General features: G+C 39.8%; 1 protein-coding gene across 1 annotated transcript; it reads right to left on the bottom strand.

Moving 5' to 3' along the window:
* Positions 1-1,433: 1,433 nt before the first annotated feature.
* COQ2 (coenzyme Q2, polyprenyltransferase) lies at positions 1,434-24,017 on the bottom strand. The gene is made up of 7 exons (XM_003414111.4): positions 23,750-24,017; positions 19,524-19,690; positions 11,529-11,650; positions 9,095-9,180; positions 6,984-7,117; positions 4,913-5,101; positions 1,434-2,793 (listed from the first exon to the last, which is right to left on the bottom strand). The coding sequence occupies exons 1-7, from the start codon at positions 24,000-24,002 to the stop codon at positions 2,629-2,631; spliced, it is 1,116 nt and encodes a 371-aa protein (XP_003414159.3). The 5' UTR covers positions 24,003-24,017; the 3' UTR covers positions 1,434-2,628.
* Between the last annotated feature and the right edge of the window lie 613 nt (positions 24,018-24,630).

Raw genomic sequence — 24,630 nt, 5'->3', positions numbered from 1 at the left:
ATGACTGACTAAATGAACTGCACACATTAATGAGAACAACTATGAAGATGTTAAACATGTCACCCTCCCATGGAAGAGATAGTTCCGTGTAAGGCACAAAAGTTGAAGTCTCATAACTACTAGTAAAATAATTACAGCTTTTAAAATGAGAACACAGTCTAAATATGTCAGATATCAGATCTTGGGGATATGATCAACCAGGCAGCATACATCAACAATAACCGAATGGGCAAAAACATGCAACTCACAAAACAAGAAATAAAAATATCCTATAAACATTTTGAAAAATAGTCAACTATGCTAGTAATCACAGAAATATAAGTGGAATGATGTGTTGCTCTTGCCCATGTAATTGGCATGGATTAAAAAAAAAAAAAACATGTATCTCTTAGTGTGGAGGAAGGTCTGAGGAAAGAGGCACTCATAAGCTGCTGGTAGGAACGTAGACATGAAAACTTTCCGGAAGGTAACCCGAGAAAATGTATACAAAGCCCTAAAAATGGGCACACCACCACACCCAACTCTCCACTCCAACCCTACCATTCCTGGAAATATGCACACGGACATTCCACCTCCGGGAATTCATCCTACGGAAATAATCAGAGAGGTGTCCAAATATATGGATCTATTCATAGCACTACTGTTTGTGAGGAATAAGATGTAAAAAACCAAAATGCTCAATATGATTAATTATAGTACATCTATATGATAAAAGCCTACACAGCCAATGTTCTTATTGTTCTTCGTTGCCATCAAGTCAGCACCAATTCATGGTGATCTTATGTGTAACAGAATGAAACCTTGTCTGGTCCTGTGCCACCTCCATGGTCATTGATATGTTTTGGCAATTATATCACAATATTTTGAAAGAACATTTAATGACATGGAATAATCCTGTGAGGTGAAAAGTAGATTTTGAAAAAGAAGTATACTGTGGCTTCATTTTATTAAAAATGTTTATATGCCTATTAAAAATCTAGAAGACTATTCCTTGTTCCTTGTGCATATCTTTGGATAATGTTATAGACAATTTTTACTTTCCCCTCTGTGGTTTTCTCTATTTCTAAACTTACCATGATATACATGTTAAGTTTTCCATTAGGAAAAAAATGCAGTAAATATTATTTTCAAAAGGCAGAAGAAATCTATGGGCAATTTTTATTTCATGTCCTTCATCAATTTTTATTCTTGAGGACAAGCAAGGTGACATTGCTATTCCCAACCTTGTTTCTGAGAATGAGCAGGGTGTGGCAACTCATTATTCAGCATTACCTCAGTTCAGCTGGCTCCAAAGTGCGATGGGATACGACTGTTTTACAGTGTGACTACTGGTAGTCAAAGGGCTGCCTGAACTTTGGAACTTTGGAGTTTACTTTCTTTCTTCAGATGTGGGCAAGGATTATTACGCAAATGAAGACAAGGAAGCCTGAGGCTGCGGTTATAGGCCTTCTTCTAGTACTCAATCCTATCCTTTATTTTGGAAATTTATTAAAATCATCATCATCTCTCCTTTGTTTTTGTGTGGGTTACATATAGGTTCTACTACCCATCTGTCAGTTTGTGGTGCTGTGGTGGCTTGTGTTACTATGATGCTGGAAGCTGTGCCACCAGTATTTCAAATATCAACGGGGTCACCCATGGTGGATGGGTTTCAGTGGGTTCAAACCACAGGCCTCTCGGTTGGCAATTGAGCACTTAACCACTGCGCCCCCAGGGCTCCTTAAATGTGGCTATAGAACAGAAATTTCATTGTCGTTGAGTTGATTCTCCCTCACAGTGACCCTACAGGACAGAGTAGAACTGTGCTATAGGGTTTCCAAGGAGCAGCTGGTGAATTTGAACTGATAACCTTTTGCTCAGCAGCTGAGCTCCTAACCACTGTGCCAGCAGGGCTCCATGTATGGATATAGTTGGTAAAATTTTATTTGTTTATTTAAATTCTCCTAAAAAGAAAAAAAAATGCTACCATTGAGTCAATTCTGACTCATGGTGACCCCATGTGTTACAAAGTAGAACTGCTTCATGATGTTTTTTTGGCTGTAATTTTACGGAAGCAGATTGCCAGGCATTTCTTCTGCAATACCACTGGATGGGTCTGAATCACCTAAAACCAAAAGCCAAACCCGTTGCTGTCAAGTCGATTCTGACTCCCAGGGACCTTAAATTGTCATAAAACATGAAAAACAGAATGATTTCCTGAATTAGAACTGCTGGGCAATGAGTAGAGATCACAATAAAGAATAATAAGCCCAAACTTCCTACAGCAACTTTAATTTTTCCTTAAAAGAGAACGCATTTTCTTACAGATCCATTAATTTAGATGAAATATGCATGTTAAGTGCCAAAACTCATACAATTCCGATCACTTCACCTGAGAATTATAGTGTGCAGAAGGATGAATCAACTTAAACCCTCGAGGTCACCTCAAAGCCTAAAGAGCCCTTGGTTTCTGAGACGGGGGAAGAATAGTTGAATTAAAATCCAGGCAAACAAATATTCATCTCCTGGTTCTTAATTATTTAACATATTGTATCAGACTGTTTGTTCAAATGTAATTATGTGGAAACAATACCTGAGAGTGTGTGGTAAAAATCTGTTCTAAGAAAAATCCTAGATGAGCTTCATTTGCTAATTTTCTAATCTACTACCTATATTTTTCTTGGTTTCTTCTGTTTTCTTTTCTTTTTGCAAATTTCCAAGGACAATCCCTAAAAATATTATTAGTCCTATTGTTCGGTTGGAGGCAAATTTATCCCAACAATCCTCAGGTCTGTGGATATCTAGAGTGGAAATCTGTAAGAAAAGAACACAATGCTTCTTTATTATCTAGGATGGCACACAATGGAAATAATTTTTCTGGCAACACACATAAACACATTCCAGACAAGAAAAGAGCATCTCGTTATAGAATTTTAAGCAATGGGAAGTCCCTCAGTGTAGTCCAAACTGTTTCCCAGTGTAGAAAAATGTATACCTCTCACTGGATATTACCTAAGCTGTGTCCTAAAACTTCCAGTTGAAGGGTGCGTAAATGCTGTGAGAAGCTATTTCACCCTAACTATTTAGAAAACTCTTCCTTACCCTGGTTGATCTAAAATCTGCTTCTCTGCAACTCCTAGCCAGTGGGTCTAGATTTATTCTCTGGAACAACACTGTTCAACAGGAGAACAAGTCACATTTGGGCAGGACAACTCCGTACTGTGCAGGGCTGGCTGGTGCACTGAAAGACATTTAATGTCTGACCTTCACCCACTCAGTGCCTGAGAGCCGCCTCTCCAGTTTACCATGAGAACCAAAATGCCTTGTATGTTTCCAGATGCTCCCCGTACCACACAGAGAAGGGCGGGGGGGTGGGAAACCACCACTAGCGACCGAGGCGAAACATGCTCCCCGTTCCCTATGGCGGCCCTGCAAATGTATCAAAAAAAAGTCTCATGTGCCTGTCTTACTCTTTTCTAGGCTTAAGCACCCCTCATTTTCCCAGCTATCTTCTATTATATAGTCTGCAGACTTAAAATCATCATGCTTTCCTTTCTTTTCAAATACCACTGGGCTATGTCCATCATAAAATGTTGCATTAAAGGCTGGAGAGAGGACCACAAATGAAGTTTAAAATATGAAGTGAGTTCTAAATATTTCTTATAATATTTGTGATTGTCCTTATAGATTTTGCCTTCTTTTGCTGTCTAATATTCAGGTACTTAAATGTTGCTTAAAAAACTGAAAACAAACAAAGCTGCCATCAAGTTGATTCTGACTCATGGCGACCCCATGTGCTCCAGAGAGGAACTGTCCTCCATAGGGTTTTCAAGGCTGTGACCTTTCAGAAGCAAACCATCAGGACTTTCTTCTGAGGTGCCTCTAGGTGGGTCTGAACAGCCAACTTTTCAGTTAGCAGTCAAGGGCTTAAGCGTTTGCCCCACCCAAGGACTCTATCCACCATTCTCAGCAAATAATTGACAATTCTGTATCACAAGACACTAAAGCCTTCATGGAGCTGAGTTATCACTAAAAAGAGGTGCTTAGAAATTCTGAAAAGGGAAATGGTGAAATCCTGGAGAATCCCCAATTCATATCTTTTATCTTCCCCAGAAAGGAAAACAATGAAGGTGATACAGCATGTGGTTTATTTTGTGGACATCAGATTTTAGTTTCTTTCATACCATTTTGTGGAAGTCTTGACTGTACAGAATGTGACTTGCAATAACCTATATAAAACAGATGATCTAAATAGGGGTTCACTATGATCTTTTGGATTCTGTTCAATGAAAATAGTAACATGCATACAAAAATAAAGTCCATTTTCTAGCAATCTAATTAAAATTAGAGTTAGTCCATTCATTTTATAAAAGTATCAAGAATATAGATGCTCAGTATAAGCTTGCAGGGGGTGGGGAATGGGGTGCTGGGTGAATGGCCTGCATTGACAGTTTCCTGCTGTCTAGGCAGAACCCTGACATGTTAACATGTTCTTTCTGGGCTTGGTTTCTATGTCAGTGGGACCCAAAGCTATGAATAAGTACTTTGTTTACTATCACTAGAAGCTGGGATTTTTTAAAAACAGTTTTGTTCATCAGCTTGCATTTACAGTAATTCAATTCAACCAACCAACTTTGGATGCAGCTGAAATTTTCCCAGATATGCATCAGAAGTAATTCCAGGAAAACTGGAGAATATTCTTAAAAAAAATTCAGGCTTAGGTTTATATTATTTCTGTAAAATAATATGGTTAGCTTTTTTATGTGACAACCCAGGACGGGCAGAAAGGGGATGGTTTAGGGTAGTACAAGCAAAGTAGTTTTTTGTCTCAAGAAGTATCTTGCTTGATCAACACAGATGGCATTTAAGTTAAATGTTTTTCTAATTTATACTAAGAAAAAAGTGAGAGAAAAAAATAAGAACAATGTCCAACCTGGTGAGTCAGATGGCCTGCTACAGCAGCCAGGGCAATGTAGTAGGGTGCGGTCTGGTCACAGTTCACTCCCACTAGGCCCAGGGCCCCCAGCATTGCCAGGCTGAAGCCGCTGAGCCACTGCTTGGTGTTTTCACGAAACCTCAGTGCTGTTGACTTGAGACCAATGAGCACATCATCTTTTTTGTCCTAATATCAGAAAGCAGTGAGACATTGTCTTTTAAAGGACATGTAGACACACCATCGGCTGTGAAAGATGACAGTAACTCAGACACACACGTCAGTCAGTAATGAATGTGAAGGCCAAATCAAAGTTAATTTAACTGCTAAAATCATCTTCTAGTTCTATTTCTACATGTCAGTGTATTTCTTATAACGCTACAACGACCAACTACACCTGTAGTACATTAGGATCAAAACTCAACTCTAATTCCTCACAGAGGGCCTCTCTATCTCAGAGTTTTCATATCTCAATAATTTCCTATACATTTTACTTTAAATCTCATAAAATCATAGATGTAGAAAAATGCTCAATTGCCCCCTAACCACACCAATTCAACATTTCACTTAAGCCCAATTTATTCCTTACCTCTCCCATCCAATCCTTTCTGCTTAAACAGAAGTAAGTCCTGATGAAACACTGTACCTAGCTCACCGAGTTTGTAAGCATTTGAATAGACTGTTGTAAACGTGGTCCTGTGACAGCAATGGCTACATGCTGAACTTCTCTGCACTGACCTGCAGGCAGACAGCCTATCTGAAAGGCTGTTTTAGGTTTCACAATGACTGCGACTTGAGACATAGGATATCCAAATCCAAATAATAACGATCTATGGGGTTTTTTATGGGGTTGGCGTTATCTGTTTTTCCTTTCATTCTGCAAGCTCCTTTAATGCAAACTGTGTAATTATGTGACCCACAAAAGTGTCAAAGAATGCCATTTTACTGAAGAAGCTGATCAAACTGGAATACAGTTATCCTAACCATTGGTTCCAAACCTCACTGCAATAAATACAGGCAACTCTCCTCAACTGTCAGTCCTGTTTACTTTGGGCTCACTACAGATATGGTGAACCTTTCCATGATGACACAAATACAGTGTGTGTGTGAGGGGGTAACAAAATAAATCAGCATGAAATCCAGACTGAAATATTAGAAAAACCTTAGAGTTAAGTTATGACATATTCTTTAAATAAATGATGGAGAATAAAATACATACTAGTCATATTTTAGGAAATACTGAGAAAACCCCTTTTATGAAAAGCTCACAAATGTAAAAGGAAATTAAGAACATAAGAAGAGTAAAAAAAGATAGTTTATTTTTACTAAACTTATTTAAAAAAGCAGTATCAAAAGCTATAAATGTTTATACCCTTTAACTTAGTCATACTATTCCTGAATATTTATCCCGAATACTCACATTTATAAAGACGTTAGTGCTTAGTATACTATTATTTCTAACTGTGAAAATTCAGAAACAACTTAAATGGCCAAAATAGGCAAACTTAAACGAATAAAATACACTATGGCATATTAACTCAATGGGCTATTACACAGTCTTAAATCAACAATTATAAAGAATTAGTAAAAACATGGGAAAATGTTTATTATCTAATACTTAGTTAAAAAAAAAATGGGGCAGCACAATTAAAGAGGCAGTGGAGTGTGGTGGCTAAAAGGACAGATTCTAGAGACTGTCTGGGTTTGAATGTCAGCTCTGCCACTCACGACCTGTGTGACACAGATAAGTCACTTCTCTGTGCATGTTTCCTCATCTATAAAATGGGGACAATAGTATCTTCCTAACAAGTTATTATGAAGATTAAGTGTGTTTGTCAAGTATTTAAAACACTGTCTGGCATATACAAAAAAAAATTTAAATGCTTCTAAATAAAATAAAATAACTCTGTAATACATATAAACCTGAAACAAAAATATTTTGTGAAGGTGTGAATTGTTGTGAACCATTTTCTTTTCAGAAAAATACTTTCCTTCTAATTTGCTTCTTATTTTAAAGTTCTTAAACAACAACAGCTAAATGAAAGTTAAGAAAAAGATATCATTTCTTTACCTGATGGGCATAGATAGTATCATATATCAGTGTCCACATAATTCCAGAAAAATAAAGTGGCAGGCAAACAGATGGATCACAGGAGCCCTTGACAGCAGACCATCCAAGTAATGCTCCCCAGTTAAAAGTCAACCCTACAATTAGTAAAAGACAAAGATGGGATTAAGTGTAAATGCACTTTAAGGTTCCAAAGGGAAAGAAAGGGGTGTCAGCACGTGTGACGTGCTTACTACGTATAAGGCTGTGTGCGCTGTTTTCTATATATCTTCCCTCAGTAAATTCTCTCAATTCTCTGTGGTAGTTATTAGCTCCATTTTAAGGAAATAGGCCCAGAGAGGTTAATTGATGATTACAATAGCATAGCTAATAGAAGGAATAACACCTCCCTTTTTTTTTTTTTTTTTATGAAGTAAATCGTGGGAGAAAGACGTGACAGTCTGCTCCCATACAGATTATTGCCTTGGAAACACAATGGGGCAGTTCTACTCTGTCCTACAGGGTTGCTATGAGTCGGAATTGACTCAACGGCAATGGGTTTGGGTTTTTTTGGATATAAAGTAAATAGGTTTAATGAGAACAACATTTATCCTAGGATGGTACTGGCACAGCCAATAAATAGTAGATTATGGGGTTGGAACTTAGATCTATCTGACTCAAAAGCCTATGTTCTGTCCATTACCACTCTCCCCGCCATGACAAGCTCCACGAACAATGAAGTATAGCTAGGAACACTTGTTTACGAGTGCATCCTGTGACAACTATAAACTAACTACATGTTGACAACTCCTCAATCTGTCTTTGCAAGCCTCATCACCTCCCTACGCTTCGGACTTAATATTGAACTGTCTGCTAGACATCTCTACCTGCTAGTCCCTCCGTTACCCCAAACTCAATGTTTCCAAATACTCCTCTCAGAAACCCTTTTTCTCCTCCTATATCACTTATGGCGCCCTGGTGGAGCTTGGCTGCTAACGAAAAGGTTGGCAGTTCAGATTCACCAGCTGCTCCTTGAAAACCCTACAGGGCAGTTCTACTCTGTCCTGTAGGATCACTGTGAATCTGAATCGACTCGATGACAACAGGTTTGGTTTTGGAGTTATACCGCCTCGTTCTGCTCAGGAGGGTCCCCGACTGGTTGCCTCTCTTTTGTGGTTCCACTGCATGCCACAGTGTACTGCAATTACCTGTTTATCTCTTGCTTCCTTCTCTAGCTATTTAAAGATGGGGAATGTGTTTTCTTTTTATTTTCCTGGTACCTGATGCTGTTCCAGGGACAAAGTAGGAGTTCAGTAAGTGTCTGAAGTAAATATAGCAGCTTTCTTAATATCATCTTGTGGGTAGGAAGTGCTCATGTTTTTTTCACCAGAAGATTCACAAGTCAGTTGACAATATAATTTTTTAGAAAAAGATAAATATTTTACCACAACTTTCCCATAAGTCAGCCTTGCACAATTTTTTCTAATGCCTTGTGGCTCCACTTTTATTTACTGCAAAAAGGGCTTAAGAACTAAGAATGGAAGAGAATAGAGAAGCCTGGGAGTAGATATGTTTGCAATAGACTTTATCTTACCTACTACTTATCTTCCTCTCTTTCTACCAACAAATATTTATTGAATACCTGTGATAGGCCAAGTATTATGCCTGACACTGGGCCAAATGTAAACAATGTCTTATCTTTGAGGCATTCACAATTTGTTGACAGGGAGACTTCAAAAAGTCTTCCACAGAGAGTTGTTTGAGCTACTGCACATACTTTAAACCCTTCTTCTCCTGCTTTAGAGTACTTCATACCCCAACCCCAAATTCTGGGGTGCTGGCACCCAATCAATCCAGATCAACCACCTGAACAGAGTGGTAGGGTCAAGGCTGCTAATTTTGTTTTTCATGACATACCTAGATTTTAAAGAGTATGTCAGAGAATGATGATAATAATCTTAATAAATATACAAGATTTTGTGCCAATAAAACCAGCTAATCGCCCTCCTTTAAAATATGAAAATCTGTTCTTGGTTTGGAAAATTTCACAACTGACGTGACATTTTATCTCTGCCACATAATTTTAAAAATGTACAGTTTGAGAGTATCAAAGGAAATAGTTATTTCAAGCTCACCCAAGAATAGTTGAGGCCAGTACGTAATTCTTTTCATTAGCGGGTAGGTGATGACAAGAAGTAGGGATGCTGCTCCCAGAGCTATGCTAAAATCCGAAAAAACCATTCAAAACATTAATGTCAAGAAGAGAAGAGAAGAGGGAGGGAAGTTAGAGCACTGGAAATTTAACTATCAGAACACAATTAAAGAAGATGTTGACACATTATGAAAATTGTAACTAACGTCACAATTTATGTAAAAACTGTCAAATAGGAACCCATCTTGCTGTGTAAACTTTCATCAAAAACACAATATAAAAAAAAAAAAGATTAATGTCACCATCTCTTAGAATCATTCAATACTTGAAGACAACAAATATAATGATACTAACTGGAAAACGACATTTTTTTATCTTTAATTATATTTTTTGTTATGTAAAATTCTCTTCCTAGACTTTGACTTTTCCTATTATAAGAGATCAGAAAATATTTTCAGTGTTACAACACAATCAAACAAAATAATAATAGCTAAAACATAGAGTCAGTGCTTTCATTTGTTAGGCACTGTTCTAAGTACTTTGCACATATATTAACTCATTTTAATCTTCACAACAATCCAAAGAGGTGGGTAGTTTTATTCTCCTCACTTTACCGAGGAGGAAAATAAAGAGCAAAGAAAGTAAGTAATTTGCCCGTTGTCACATAGCTAGTCAGTAGCACAGCCAGGACTCAAACCTAAGGCAGCCTGACTCCAGAGTCTATCCTATTAACACTGTATGCTACTGCCTCTCTAAATCATGTTTTCAAACATTAAGGCATCCAGTAAACTGAGGAGTCTTACCAGAGAATTAGAATCAATTTGTTGCTAGCTGCTGTTGGGTCGATCCCCAGCTCATGGCAACCCCATGCACAACTAAACGAAATGCTGCCTGGTCCTGTATCACCCTCATGATCAGCTGCTGATCTGTAAGATTTTTGCCAGTTGTTTCTCTGAAGTAGATTACCAGGCCTTATATCCTAGTCCATCTTAGTCTGGAAGCTCATAGCAACAGGCAAGCTTCTACAGACAGACAGGTGGTGGCTACACATGAGGCACACTGGCCAGGAATCGAACCAGGTCTCCCACACGGAAAGGGAGAAATCTACCACAGAGACTTCAATGCCTCCTGGCAACAAGATTGTTGTTGTGTGCCATCGAGTCAATCCTGACTCATAAGGACCCTATAGTACACAGTAGAACTGCCCATGGGGTTTCCAAGGCTGTAATCCTTTATAGGAGTAAATCGCCAAGCCTTTTCTCCCACAGAGCTGGTGGGTTCGAACCACTGACCTTTCGGTTAGCAGCTGAGCACTTAACCGTTGCACCACCAGGGCTCCTGACATCAAGACGCCCCTCCCTATATGCATGACTGGGTGTTATTTTTCTAGAAAAAGATGAGGTCACAAAAAACCCAAAAAAACCAAACCCAGGGCCATCAAGTGGATTCTGACGCATAGCAACCCTATAGGACAGAGTAGAACTGCCCCACAGAGTTTCCAAGGAGCGCCTGGCGGATTCAAACTGCTGACCCTTTGGTTAGCAGCTATAGCACTTAACCACTATGCCACCACGGTTTCCTGAGGTCACAAAGCACCTGTGAAAAAATGATAAATAAGATGTTCGTAGGTACTTCAAAGCTCATCTGAGATCACCTTCCAACGTGTTTTTGTGTCACTGATGCTGTCGGGATAAGGCAAGCAACTGGGTCTCATCTGCAGAAACCACTACCCCCTTGTTTTGGTCTGTTTCTTTCTCACCAAAGCACTTTGTAAACAGCTATCTGCTGCATAAATGTTTAATTTTGACTCTGTTGTTGAAATGTAAGAATTAGTCCTCCCATTTTTTTCTTCTGTCATTGATTAGTAGCATGACCCTGAGAAAGACATAATTCCTTTTTGCAAAATGAGATACAATCACTTTTCCTTCTATCTACTTCAGAAATACTGTCAGCATACATAAAATTATACATATACACGTAGGTACACACACAAACACCTTCTGTATCTACTTAGAAAACCCGTGAAAGAGCTCTTTGTCTCTTAGGGACCATCTAGGGCAGACACTGAAGATGGTTCAGAATAAATTAAATTCTGATCTCTTAACTCCTTCGGTTGAGAGCATTCTCGAAGCAGATTTTGCAATGTGTGTTAACTTATTCACACTTGCTAGTTTATAGATACTCAATATGTAGCCAACAAAGAACTTTGTGATAAAGATATTTTGATTTTATAGATACTCAATATGTAGCCAACAAAGAACTTTGTGATAAAGATATTTTGATTTTATAGATACTCAATATGTAGCCAACAAAGAACTTTGTGATAAAGATATTTCAATTTTATTTTATTCCTATTTCCTCCAATTCAAAGGAAAGATTTTTTTTTTACATGATTATGAAAAATACATTTAACATACCTGTAGTAATTCAGACTGAGAAGAACACCCAGGGCCAAGGTCAGCTGTCCCCCGAGAAAAACAAAGGACTGAAAAGTTGAAATGTCTCCAGCAGCTATTGGGCGATTTGCTGTCCTTGTAACCTTAACACATAAAAAACAGATACCTGAGTCTCATATAATGACTCAATCATTATTTAAACATTTACATCAAGAGACTGGCCCACGGTAGGCACCAAGGATGCAAATACGAATAAAGGTTGAAATCAACATTTGAAGTACTGCCAAGGATAAAAATTTCAGATTTAAAATAGCTCTGAAAAATTCCAAATTCCTATCATTCCCCTTTCTTTCCATCTCCAATCCCCATCTCCAAACAAACAAAACAAAGCTTCCTTATGGAGCTATCTAGCCACTCGGCTTAGCAAGTATATATTCAATTTCCAGAGAAAGATGAGACCACAATAATGAGAATTCTCAGGAAACATGGGAGGAGGAAATTGCAGCAGATGTTGGACAAGGCTGGTATCACATGAACGTTTTGAGCAGATGGGAAGAATGAAAGAAGCGACAGACAACCTGGGTCTGTAAGTGGGGGCGTTTTTGCCAGGCTATTTTGGAATGGGTCTGTAACCTTAAATTGATTCAAATCTGCACTCAAATGCAAAGGGCAAACTCATTGTAAGAATGTAAATGGAGCTGCTATGTAGACAAATAATATACACTAACTGTCCTTTTCCTTCAGCTGAAGATAAAATATGAATATCTCAAAGAACAGAACCAAAAATTTCAACATTGTTACAAGTCCCTGAGTAGTGCATACGGTTAAGCACTCAACTGCTTACTGAAAGGTAGGTGATCTGAACCTGCCCAAAGGTACCTCTGAAGAAAGGTATGGCAAGCTACTTCTGAAAAGTCACAGCCTTATGAACCCTAGGGATCACTTTTCTACTCTGCACATGTGCGGCTGCCATAAGCCAGGATCAACGGGACGGCAATAGGTTTTTTTGTTTGTTTCTTTTAAGTTAAGATCCAGGACCTGGGACGAGAGAGTCCAGCATTTGAATTTAACTCCACTATCGGCTGTGTGAATCTGGGCAAAATACTTAAGCTCTCTCAGCATTAAGTTACTTACCAGTTAAAGAAAAGAGCGAGAGAGTAACAGCACCTACATTGAGGGTAAACGCAGTGTCTGAGGCATATAAGTATGTAGCAGATGTTATCTATTAATTTAACAAATTTTTGTACGATTTATATCAGGGGTCAGTGGGCCAAATCTAGCCTGCTGCCTGTTTTTGTATAGCCCATGAGCGAAGAATTGTTTTTACATTTTTAAATGCCTAAAAATAGATTTTAAAAGAGTAATGTATTGTGACACATACAAATAATATGAAACTCAAACTTTGTTGTCTGTAAATAAATTTTATTGAAACACAACCATGTCCATTTGTTTACACATTATCTATGGCTGCTTCTCACACAGCAGAGACCACATTGCTCAGAAAGACTAAAATATTTAATACGTGATCCCTTTTGGTACAGTGGTTAAGAGCTACAGCTGCTAACCAAAAGGTCAGCAGTTTGAATCCACCAGCCACTCCTTGGAAATCCTATGGGGCAGTTCTGCTCTGTGATATAAGGTCACTGTGAACTGAAATCGACTCGCTGGTAACAAGTCTTAGTCTGCTCTGATTTATATCATGTGCAGTAAGACAATTTGTCAAAAACTGCGAGTAATGACTCATATCCTGGTTAAAGTGCCAGAAGGGGATCTTTTCCCCCTAATCTGATTCCTTTAGTTTCAAACTGGAAATAACATTTATGTTCTTTTATTTATTCCAGGATATTGTCATTATTCCAGCTAGTATTTATTGAGTGTTTACAATGTGCCACTCTACTAAGAGCTGTACACGTATCACATTGTTGAATCTTCATAACCACCCTGTCTGTCAACCATTCAGAAGTTCTTGGCATGTCCAAATTTTGTGAAATTTAGGTACCAAGAGGCTCAGTAACTTTCTAAGGTCACAGATGTTAAGTGGTAGCAGTCAGTCCAGCCCCACCAACCACACTACTAACCAAAAAATTACACTACCCATGCAGTACAATGATAATTACCTAGCTAAATTTGAAAGCCGAAGATAAACAAGTCAAGGCTAAAAATGATGTAACACGACGATAAAAATACATTCCATGAAACCAGAATGCTCACAGCTGGTAAAACCAAATCATCCACACCTATGTGTTGATAATTGTAATGTTGTAGACATAATGCTATTAATCACATGGCTAGTAGATCATACGCAACATCAATAAAATCCTCAACCCAATACCCTAATAGCAATCTACTTGTCATTTAATGTACTGGCAATCTATTTATCATATGTGTTAAGTAAAGCCCTGAGCCATAATCATGTCCTAAATGTTATTTGGCCACTTCAATAGCTATAGAACATTCATTTAGTGCTTTTTGTATGTCAACAAAGAATCTGAACTCTACTAATCAGGAAAAAGCTGTATGAGGGAGGTATATGATATCTGTTTCCTTTTATCACAGGAGAAGAGAATAACTTAAGGGGGAACTAAAATTGTCACACTTTGTTAATTAAAAAAAGAAGAAATTGGTTGCGTTGAATATATTGTACTCACATAATACTGGTCTATTTAAGATGCGTAATTAGTTTTTTTTTAATTAAAATTTTTAATTTGAGATAATTAAAGATTTACACACAGCTTTAAGAAATAATACAGAGAGGTCACGTATGCTTTATCCAGTTTCCCTCAACGGTAACATCTTGCAAAGTTATAGTGCATCATCACATTGATGGTCAAGATACAGAGCATTTGCACCACAGCAGGGATTGCTCATGTCCTTTTACAGCCATATCCACTGACCTCTTGGCTCCATGCCCTCCTTAACTCCTGGCAACTGATCTGTTCTCTATTTCTCTTATTTTGTCATTTCAAGAATGCTGTAGAAATGGAATCATATGGTATGCAATCTGTTCAGATTGGCTTTTTTCTCTCAGTATAGCACTCGAGGTTGTCAGGTTGTTTTGTGTATCAATAGTTCGTTCCTTTTTATTGCCGGGTAGTTTTCCACGGATGCACCATACTTTAACCGTTCCCCCATTGAAAAGACATCTCGATTGTTTCCAGTTTGGGGCTATTACAAACAAAGCTGCTGTAAGGATTTGTGTACAGGTTTTTGTGTGAACACAAGTTTTAATTTCTCCAGGATAAATGCCCAGGAATACAATTGCTGGGTCTTATGGTAGTCGGAAACCCTGGTGGCGCAGCGGTTAAGAGCTACGGCTGCTAACCAAAAGGTCTGCAGTTTGAATCCACCAGGTGCTCCTTGGAAACTCTATGGGGCAGTTCTACTCTATCCTATAGGGTCGCTATGAATCAGAATCGACTCGATGGCAACAAGTTATGGTAGCTGCATGTTCAGTTTTTGACAAAACTGCCAAACTGTTTTACAGTGCGCTTGTACCACTTCACAGTCTCAAGAACAAGGTATGAGTGACTCAAGTTTCTCTGCATTCTTGCCAGCACTGTTATCACTATTTATTTTAGCCATTCTGATAAGCGTGTGATAACATCGCATTGTAGTTTTAATTTGCACTTCCCTAAAGGCTACAGATGTCAAACATCTTCCATGTGCTTATTTGCTTATATCCTGTTTAGTGAAATGTCTCTTCGTGTCTTTCAGCCATCTTCTGATTTTTTTTTTACCGTACAGATTGAAAGTTCTTTGCATATTCCAGATACTAGTCCTTTGTTGAATATAGTTTGCAAATATTTTCTCCTAATCTGTAGCTTGCCTTTTTATCCTCCTCCATGGTCTTTCACAAACGTTTTACTTTTGATGAAGTCCAGTATCAGTCTTTCCCTTTTCCTGATGTGTTTTTGGTGTCAAACCTAAGAATTTTTTGCCCAGTTCTATATCCCAAAGATTTTTCCTTTTTTTTTCCTAAAAGTTTTAACAGTTCTAAGTTTTACATTTAAGTTCATGACCCATCTTGAGTTAATTCTTATGAGGTGTTAAGACTTAAGTTGTGGTCCTTCATTGTTTTGGTCTATAGATATCCACTTATTCTAGCACCATTTGTTGAAAAGGCTAAAGGCTATCTATCTCTTCTCCACTGAATTGAATTCGTACCTTTGACAAAAACCAGTTCAGCACATTTGTGAGTTATTTCTGGGTTTTCTATTCTGTTCCCTGATATATATGTCTACCTCCACGAACACCCCCCAGTCTTGATTACTGTAGCTATATAACAGAACTTGATATCAGATGGATTCCTCCCACTTTAATGTCCTTTTTCAAAACTGTTTTAGCTATTATATATAAATTTCAGAATACTCTTATCCACAAGACATCTTGCTGGGATTTTGACAGGAATTGCATTAAACCTGTGTATCAATTTTTACTATGTTGAGTCTTCCAATCCTTGAACCTGGTATGTTTATTCACTTATTAAACTTTTCATTTCTTTCATTAGTGTTCTTTAGTTTTCAGCACATAAGTCCTGTATGTTTTGTTAGATTTATACCTAAGTATTTAAGTTTTTGAGTAACTGCAAATGGTATTGTATATTTAATTTTGATGTCCACATGTTCATCACTAAAATACAGGAAGACAATTTATTTTTTGCATGTTTATCTTGTATTCTGCAACCCTGATGAACTCATTTATCAGTTTCAATAGGTTTTTTTGTAGATTTCTTGGGATTTTCTACATAGACAATCAAGTCACCTGCAAATAGGAACAGTTTTATTTCTTCTTTTTCAATCTCTATGCTTTTTATTTCTTGTTTTTTTGGGTGACTGCACTGGCTAGAACTTCCCGCACTACGTTGACTGACAGTGGTGAAAGCAAACACCCTTGCAATCTTAGGAAGAAAGCATTCGGTCTTTTACTTTTAAGTACAATGTTAGCTGTAAGTTTTTTGTACATGTTCTTCATCAAGTTGAGGAAGTTCCCTTCTATTCCTACGTTTCTGGAAATTTTTATCATGAATGGGTGTTGAATTTTGCCAAATTTTTTTTTTTTACACTGATCGTTATGACCATGTAATTTTTCAGATTGGATAATTTATGGTTCTATCTCCCAGTTCACTGATTGTTTGTTCAGTCCCCTCCATTCTGCTGCTGAGCCCATCCACTCAGTATTCTATTGTGGTTACTGTATTTTTCAGTTCTAAAACTTCATTTGGTTCTTTAGATTTTCTACTTCTTTGCTGGGACCTGATATTTTTTCATGTTTCTACTATGTCCATAATTACATATTTATGACAGCTGCCTTAAAATCTTTGTCAGGTAACTCCTAAGATCTCTGTCATCTCAGCATTTGCATCTATTAACTGTCTTTTTCATTCAAGTTGAGATTTTCCTGGTTTTTGGTGTGAGAGGTTATTCTGGTTGAAACCTGAACATTCTGGGTACTATGCCATGAGATTCTGGATGCTATTTAAACCTTTTGTTTACCTGGCTTTTCTTGACCAGCAAGGAAAAGGAGGAGCACCACTTCGTTATTACCAGGTGGTGTAGAAGTCCAAGTTCCCCACCTAGCTCCCTGTGACAACTGCCTCAGTTGAGGGGTTCTCCATTTCTGCTCATCAGGGCTGGGAGTTCTGGCTCCCCAATAGGTCTCCACTGATACCTCCCTGGTAGGCAGGGATACAGTGCTACTTTAGTACTTCCTATGCAGCTTCCACTGACACCATGGGGTGCATGGGGCCCTGTTACTGCTGGTGGCAGTCCTGACTCCTCACCAGGCCTCCTCTCATCATTCCAGTGGGGAGTGAGAGACAAGCCCAGTTACTGCCAGGTGAGTGTGGAAGGCCAAGCTCCTCATGTGGTCTCTACTGACACTGCAGAAAATGAGCAATTCCCTACTGCCAGGTGGGGATAAAAGTCGTGGCTCCTGACTCAGCCTTCCCTGGTATCACCCCAGCGAGGTTGGACTGCCTTGTTATAGTCAGACAAAGGTGGAAATCTAGGCTCCCACTTGGCCTCTGTAAGTATGGGTGAGGTCAGAGTTTTTTTCTGTGGTATCTGGCAGCTGCCAAGCACAGTATATTTTATCTCATAGCCATGCCTCTGTATCTGCTATTCCCTTTGCCTAGAATGACCAGCACCCTCCAGTCCACTCATTTTTTGTCATCTTATTCTCACACAGTTCAAAAGGTGTCCTCTTCTGGGAAGTTCTCTCTCAGCCCCTCCCTTAGGCTGAGGTAGGCAGTCTTCAGTAACTGCTCACAGCCCCTTCAGGATACCATTCCCATGGTACTGCCACTGTATTATAATTCTAAACTGTGGATGAGGGATACGTTTAACCCATTCAATCCTAGAACCTGTCACTGTGTCTCACACATAGCAAGTACTCAATAAATGTTTTTTGAATTAAAAAATGTATTAATGTGGCACTTCTATAAGCTGAAGCCCTGATGGGGCAATGGTTAAGAGCTACGGGTGCTAACCAAAAGGTCGGCAGTTTGAATCCACTAGCCACTCCTTGGAAGCCCTACAGGGCAGTTCTACTCTGCCCTATAGGGTCACTGTGAGTCAGAGTGGACTCAACAGCAACAGGTTTTGGGTTGGTTCTATAAACTAAAAATTACTGCAGGTGACCTTGTTTAAAGAAATTTCATACTTACATGGAAGGCAAACCGGGGGTGATTATTCACTTGTTATAAGAGTCCAGTATGGATTTCTTTTAAATGGAAAGTTCACTTGATTATTTACTCAAGAATTTCATGATCTTGTATTTGTTATGACACCAGTACTAAGATAAAAGGCAAAGGAGATGGTCTCTTCCCTTGAAAAATAGCTATCTGGGAGAGACTGTTATGGAATGAATTGTGTCCCCCCCTACCCCCCAAAATATGTATCAACTCTGGTAGGCCATGATTTCCAATATTGTGTAGTTGGTCACCATTTTGTAATTTGATGTGATTATCCCATGTGTTGTAAATCTTAACCTCTATGATGTTATGAGGCAAGATTAGAGACAGTTATGTTAATGAGGCAGGACTCAATCTATAGGATTAGGTTGTATCTTGAGTCAATCCTTTTTGAGATATAAAAGGGAATATTGAGCAGAGAGGAGAGGAACTACAAATCACCAAGAAAGAAGCACCAGGAGAGGTCGGCATCCTTTATACTTGGGATTCCTATGCTGAGAAGGGGAGAAGGTTGGTGACAAGGATCTTCTCCCAAAACCAATATAGAGAATACCTTCTCCTGGAGCTGGAATCCTGAATTTAGACTTCTGGCCTCCTAGACTGTGAGAGAATAAACTTCTGTTTGTTAAAGCCATCCGCTTGTGGTATTTCTGTTGCAGTACTAAATAACTAAGACAGGAACAAAGGAATAATTTTATACATGTATTAGAAAATGCTAGGGTAGTAATCTAGAGGAATACAATGCATCAAATTGTTCACTGAAGTTTATTTTTTTAAAGGTTTGGAGGAAGGGATAAGAGGGACTTTCATTTTCTATTTTTCACATGTTCGCACTGTCTGAATTTTTCAAAATAAGCTGTATAATTTTTCTAAGGAGAAAAAAAGAATAAAATTATGTATTTAAAAGAAACAATTATACCAAATTCTGATAAGGCTGTCTTGGTTCATTTAAATTAAGAGTGGGTTTACAGAAGAGTTATGACTCCAAAATATATCTCAAAGGACCAGGTGGGAGCTCTTTTGGACACTCAAAGGTTCAGGATGGATTTTTCAGCTTCACTCCTAAGGTCCTTACCCCTGGCCCTCCAAATCCTTAATTCACTTAGTAAAAAGCAAGTATACATTTTGCCCCACAGCTGCTCTTGTCCTGAGAAAGCAGGTATGTTGCACTTCGCAAGGCCAGCTATTCAACTGTTACCGGCATTTGTTGGATTTCAGTGAGGACACTCAATGATCTTGTCGCTTTATCTAGTATCTAAAAGTGATGCCACCATGTCACTCTGCAGAATTAGAGGCGCCCCTGTTTCTTTCCAAGAAGAAACTACCTTTTTATCGTACTCGTGGTCCCACATGTCATTTATAGTACAGCCTGCTCCACGCATCAGAACAGCTCCAGTGCCAAAGAGGGACAGCATATACCAGTCTGGAAAACAACCTGGTTCAGCTGCCAAACTGATGCTCCAGGTACATGGCAGATACAGCAGCCAGGTTCCTAAGCAAAAATAAAAAGACCAAAAAGGTACAAATTCAAGTTATTGTTTTCTTCTGTTTAAAATACCACATCCCAAAAAAGTAAAGAACACTACTAGCCAAGTCAAAAAACACATGACAAGCTGAGAAAATAAATTTGCAGCTCATATCACAAAGGGCTATTCTTCCTAATAAGTAAAGAGAGCTCCTAGAAATTGAGATGATGAAATCAATGATCTGATAAAAAACATACACAGGAAGTACCCAAAAAATAAAGAACAAGTAGCTCTTATATATATACAAAAAGGTATTTAACGTCGAGAAATATGCATTAAAACTACACTGAGATAATATTTCGTACCTATCAGACTGGCAAAACCCGAAGGTCTCAGGACACACCCTGGGGACTTGAGCAGTCTCCTGTATTTCTCATGGGGTTGCAAAATGGTCCAGCTCTCACGCAGGATGATTTGGAAATTTTTACCCAAATTACATTACACATACTTGTTGACTCAGCAACTCTTCTCTTAGAATTCACTTAATAATAATAATATATGCATATTTATGCCATTTTACTAGTAAAAGATTAGGAACAGTCTAAATGGACAATAGGGATGACTAAATAAATTACTGTACATCAATGCAGGGGGTTATAATATAGCCATTAAAAAAATAGGCAACTCTTTAAGTACATATACTGATTTGGAGTAAACTGCAAGTTACACTGTTAAACGAAAAAAATTATAAAACAGCCTTATAACAGCTACCATTTGTGTTGCGAACGTATATGTATATGTTACAAATATACACATTTAAACGTCATAGATCATGTCAGAAAGGGCAACACAATCATCCATAAAAGCAGTGAAACAAAAATTACCCTGCCAATGTTGTGGAAAGGGTGCCACCTGCTGAAACTTCCTGAAATAACGGAGGTCGACAGCTCATTTGAAAGAAGTTGCAGTCCTTTCTGAACAATGAAACCTACTGTGGTTATGAAGGTAGTAACAAAACCCAACTTCAATGAACATAAAACAATGAACATAAAATTACCCAACAAAGAGAGAAATTAAATACAGAAAAATCAAACTTCAAATTCTATTCCTGTCAATTTATTGTTCCTGGCATATGGCAGGAGCTTAAAAAATGCTTGCTGAATGAACTGTAACATAGTACTATTAATTGCTGGTTTGAAAAATCCTGCAATTATCACCTTATTTAATATCGAATAATGCAGGCTGGTATCTTTTTAACATACATAAGTATTCACACAATATTCTCCAATCCCCACTTCTGAAGTAATAATGGTTAACATTTTTGAAAATTTATTCTATGCCAAGCACCGTTCTAAGCATTTAAAACATATTAACCAACTTTTGACAACCCAAAGAAATCAGTATAATTAGTATCTTCACTTTATAGATGAGAAACGAAGGCCTAGAGAGCTGAAGTAACTTAACCAAGGACCCTCAACTGGGTAGTGAAAATTCAAGCCCAAGAGGTCTGGCTCCAGCTTTATTCATAACTCCTCTGTAGCCTCTGGTTATGTAGTAAGGTCCCTGGGTGGTGCAAATGCTCGAGTATTAATCTAAAGGTTAGTGGTTCAAACCCACTTAGGGGTACCATGGAAGAAAGGCCTGGTGATCTGCTTCCATAAAGATTATAGCTAAGAAAACCATACAGAGCAACCCTACTCTGTAACACAGGGTGTCGCCGTGAGTTGGAACTGACTTAATGGTAATGGATTTACAGGTTATGTGGTGGGGTGGCCTAGTCCCTACAGTAGAAGCCAGAGGTTTAATTGTGGAACTGGAAATAATGGCAGCTGTTGATCTGTCTTGAATTCCTGTAAACCTACACTGCAGCTTTTTGATGCAGACTCCAAGAAAAGAACTACAGCCAAGCTTCAGATTAGAACTGGCATACAAACTTGTGTCCACCAAACTATATCTGGCCCCAATGATGGTGTGACTGTGCCTATCAATTAACTTGACAATTAAACAGCAATTGTTCTGTTAGTGCTCTGATCCCAAATAGGCAGTGCATTAACCTAGAACACCAAAAACAAGACCTAATTTGGGGGTATTCATTGGGCAAAAGTGGAGTGAATGTATTTGGGCGTTTAAATGTATTTCCATGCACAGGAATGGCAAATGTAATTATCTAAATTAGCTGGAGTTCAGATTCAACCCCTTCCTCCCCACCATCCATTCTTCTTGAGTACAGCTCTTATCCAGCCTAAACTGGTTGCCATCCAGTGGATTTCGACTAATAACAACCCAATAGGACAGAGCAGAACTGCCCCATGTTTCTGAAGAATGGCTGGTGGATTCGAATTACTAACTTTTTGGTTAAGAGTGGAGCACTTGACCACGCCACCAGGGCCCCTTACCCAGCCTAGTCTCCCATTATTTTTCACACACACCTGGTCTTTTGGATCAGGCTCATATCCAACATGCCACCCTTGGGACTCAGCAAAGATACTGCCGCCACCAGGAAGGTCTCTTCCCTTCTCTAACCAGCCTCTGGAGTACAATTTTTTTTGGAAACTTTCCCAGCAAGGAGGATCAACAGTAATTTCTTTTTCCTGCAGTGCTTAGTCTGTACCTCTCATATTTGATTCTATGCTTTCCTAGCTCACCAAACTGTCTTTTTCCAACTAGCCTGGGAGTTCCTTGAAAGCAAGACATTTCCCTAGCTCTTTCCAACCCCAAGCCTAAGGGATATGGCAGGCATTTATTTGGAATCTCTAGATAGAATGATAGAATGATGGAAACCCTGGTGGAGTAGTGGTTAAGTGCTACGGCTGCTAACCAAAAGGTCGGCAGTTCAAATCTGCCAGGCGCTCCTTGGAAACTCTGTAAGGCAGTTCTACTCTGTCCTACAAGGTCACTATGAGTTGGAATCGACTGGACGGCAGTGGGTTTGGTTTTCTGTTTTTTTAGATAGAACGAATGATAAAGCACTGACTACTAACTGAAAGGTTGGCGGTTTGAACCCACCCAGAGAAGCCTTGGAAGACAAGCCTAGCAATCTACTTCCAAAAGGTCACAGCCTCGAAAACCCTACACAGCAGTTCTACTCTGCACACATGGGATCTCCGTGAGTTGGACTCAACTGCAACCAACAACTGGAATTTATTAATACATTTAATACTAATCCTAGCCACTGTTCTAGGCATGAAGGTTAAAAAAAAAAAAAAAGTCCCATCGACGTGGAGCTTCCATTGTATTGGAGGCGTCAATCAACTAATAAATGTGTAAGGTTAGTTATGGTGAATACCATGAAAAAAACGGCGAACAACAGGATAGTGCGGTGGTATGTTATTTTAGAAATCCTCCCTTAGCAGGCGACAGTGAGCTGATGGGTAATCCATAAGCATCATACCTGATGCATTCTAATGAATTAAATCTCTGGGTTGGAGTAACCCAGGTAATAGAGTTTGGACTCAGCATTAAAACACTGGGTTCTTTTGGTCTGGCTCTGCCGAAGAGCCTCAGCTTTCACATCGTCTTAATTATTTGCTTTGGGGGCTCTATGGGAGAGTGGTGAGGATCAAATATCATCATGAATGTGCAAGTGCTTAAATACTGTAAATCCCTGCAAGTAAAGAAAATGGAATGTCCACCTCGATCCACCATTTATACAAGGATTTGCGGAACGAGTGAATTTACTCCCCTCCTCGAAGGCTCTGGAAACTCTGCTGGGGTGGTTAAGAGCTAAGGCTGCTAACCAAAAGCTCAGCAGTTCGAATCCACCAGGCACTACTTGGAAACCGTATGGGGCAGCTATGAGCCGGAATCTACTCGGCGGCAACAGGTTTGGTTTTGGTTTTCGGAGGTTCTGCATTCCGAGAGGCTTGAGAGCTGGCGGTCCCCTCCGAGATCGTCCCGTCCCCGGTTTCCCGGGGTGCTGCGCCCGAGGTATGTGAGCCCGGACTTTCCGGCTCTCGGATTTTTATCACGTCGGGGCCGGCCACCTCCGACAGCTCCGCGGGGCCTGCTCCGGGGCTGCGGCCCGCTGACCCCTTGGTCGCCGTCGCCGGCACCGCGCGCCCGCCCGCCCGCCCGCCCGCACTCACCAATGGGCTTGTCCAACCGCATAAGGCGCAAGTAGGGCTGGAGAGGGCGGGGCGCCGAGGCCACGACCGCCGCCGCCGACAGGCTGAGCGGGCGCCCGCGCAGCCCGGGCGGGGCGGTGGGCCACCAGTCTCCAGTGGGAGGCGCGCCAGCCGCGCGCACCAGGGCCAGGGAGCGGCCTCCCGAGCCCCGCGGCCAAGGCCGCGTCAGGGCCCGCAAGCCCCGTGTGAGCCCCGCGCCCCGGCAAACTAGCATGGCGCTCGCGGGGGCGTGGTCCGGGATGACGTCATGGCGGGGAGGCATGCGCAGTGCCGTCTGCGGTAGTGCGTACGGGGCCTCCCCGAGCGGGCCGTGGCGTAGTGTGAGCTTTTTGAGGCTTGTATAGGTCACCTTACCCCGAGAGGCTCCACGGGATCCTTAGCGTAAAAAACAAAACAAAACAAAACCTATTTGCTTTCTCAACAAATGGAAAAAGTGTTTACTTACACGGAACAGGTGTACCAGGAGAGGGAACCCACTGAACCCCAAAATACAATTTGCATACGGGTGTTTCCTTTTTAAAACTAAAAAAGCACCAAGAGACCAAATCTCAGAATATGAAATAAAACCGTATTCAGGGTTAAGGAACATTCATTACACAAGTAAAAACCTTAGATTTGACAATTAAAGGGGCTTGTATAATTTTGAGCGCGTGTGTGATGCTAAACGCCTGAGCTACAACTGGTCGGAGCTCTTGTTCAGCCAACGCTTGTATAGATAGCACTGTGCACCAGGCGCTGTTCAAGTCTGTTAACGTGTATTACCCTATTCAGCTCCTTTCTGCGTGACCCTGGGCAGGTCACTCCTCTGGATCTTAGTATCCTGGGGAATTCGATCAGCCTTT

Source organism: Loxodonta africana, chromosome 5 (genome assembly GCF_030014295.1).
Source record: "Loxodonta africana isolate mLoxAfr1 chromosome 5, mLoxAfr1.hap2, whole genome shotgun sequence".
NCBI lineage: Eukaryota > Metazoa > Chordata > Mammalia > Proboscidea > Elephantidae > Loxodonta > Loxodonta africana.
The sequence above is the reverse complement of the archived record's forward strand: the minus strand, read 5'-3'. Positions and strand labels throughout refer to the sequence as shown.

Coding starts and splice junctions, on each gene's coding strand:
- COQ2 (XM_003414111.4), bottom strand. CDS start 24,002: ATGCTAGTTTGCCGGGGCGCGGGGCTCACACGGGGCTTGCGGGCCCTG. Junction 11,651..19,523: donor ACCACGAGTACGATAAAAAG/GTAGTTTCTTCT, acceptor TTATGTGTTAAG/GTTACAAGGACAGCAAATCG. Junction 5,102..6,983: donor ATACTATCTATGCCCATCAG/GTAAAGAAATGA, acceptor TTCTGATATTAG/GACAAAAAAGATGATGTGCT.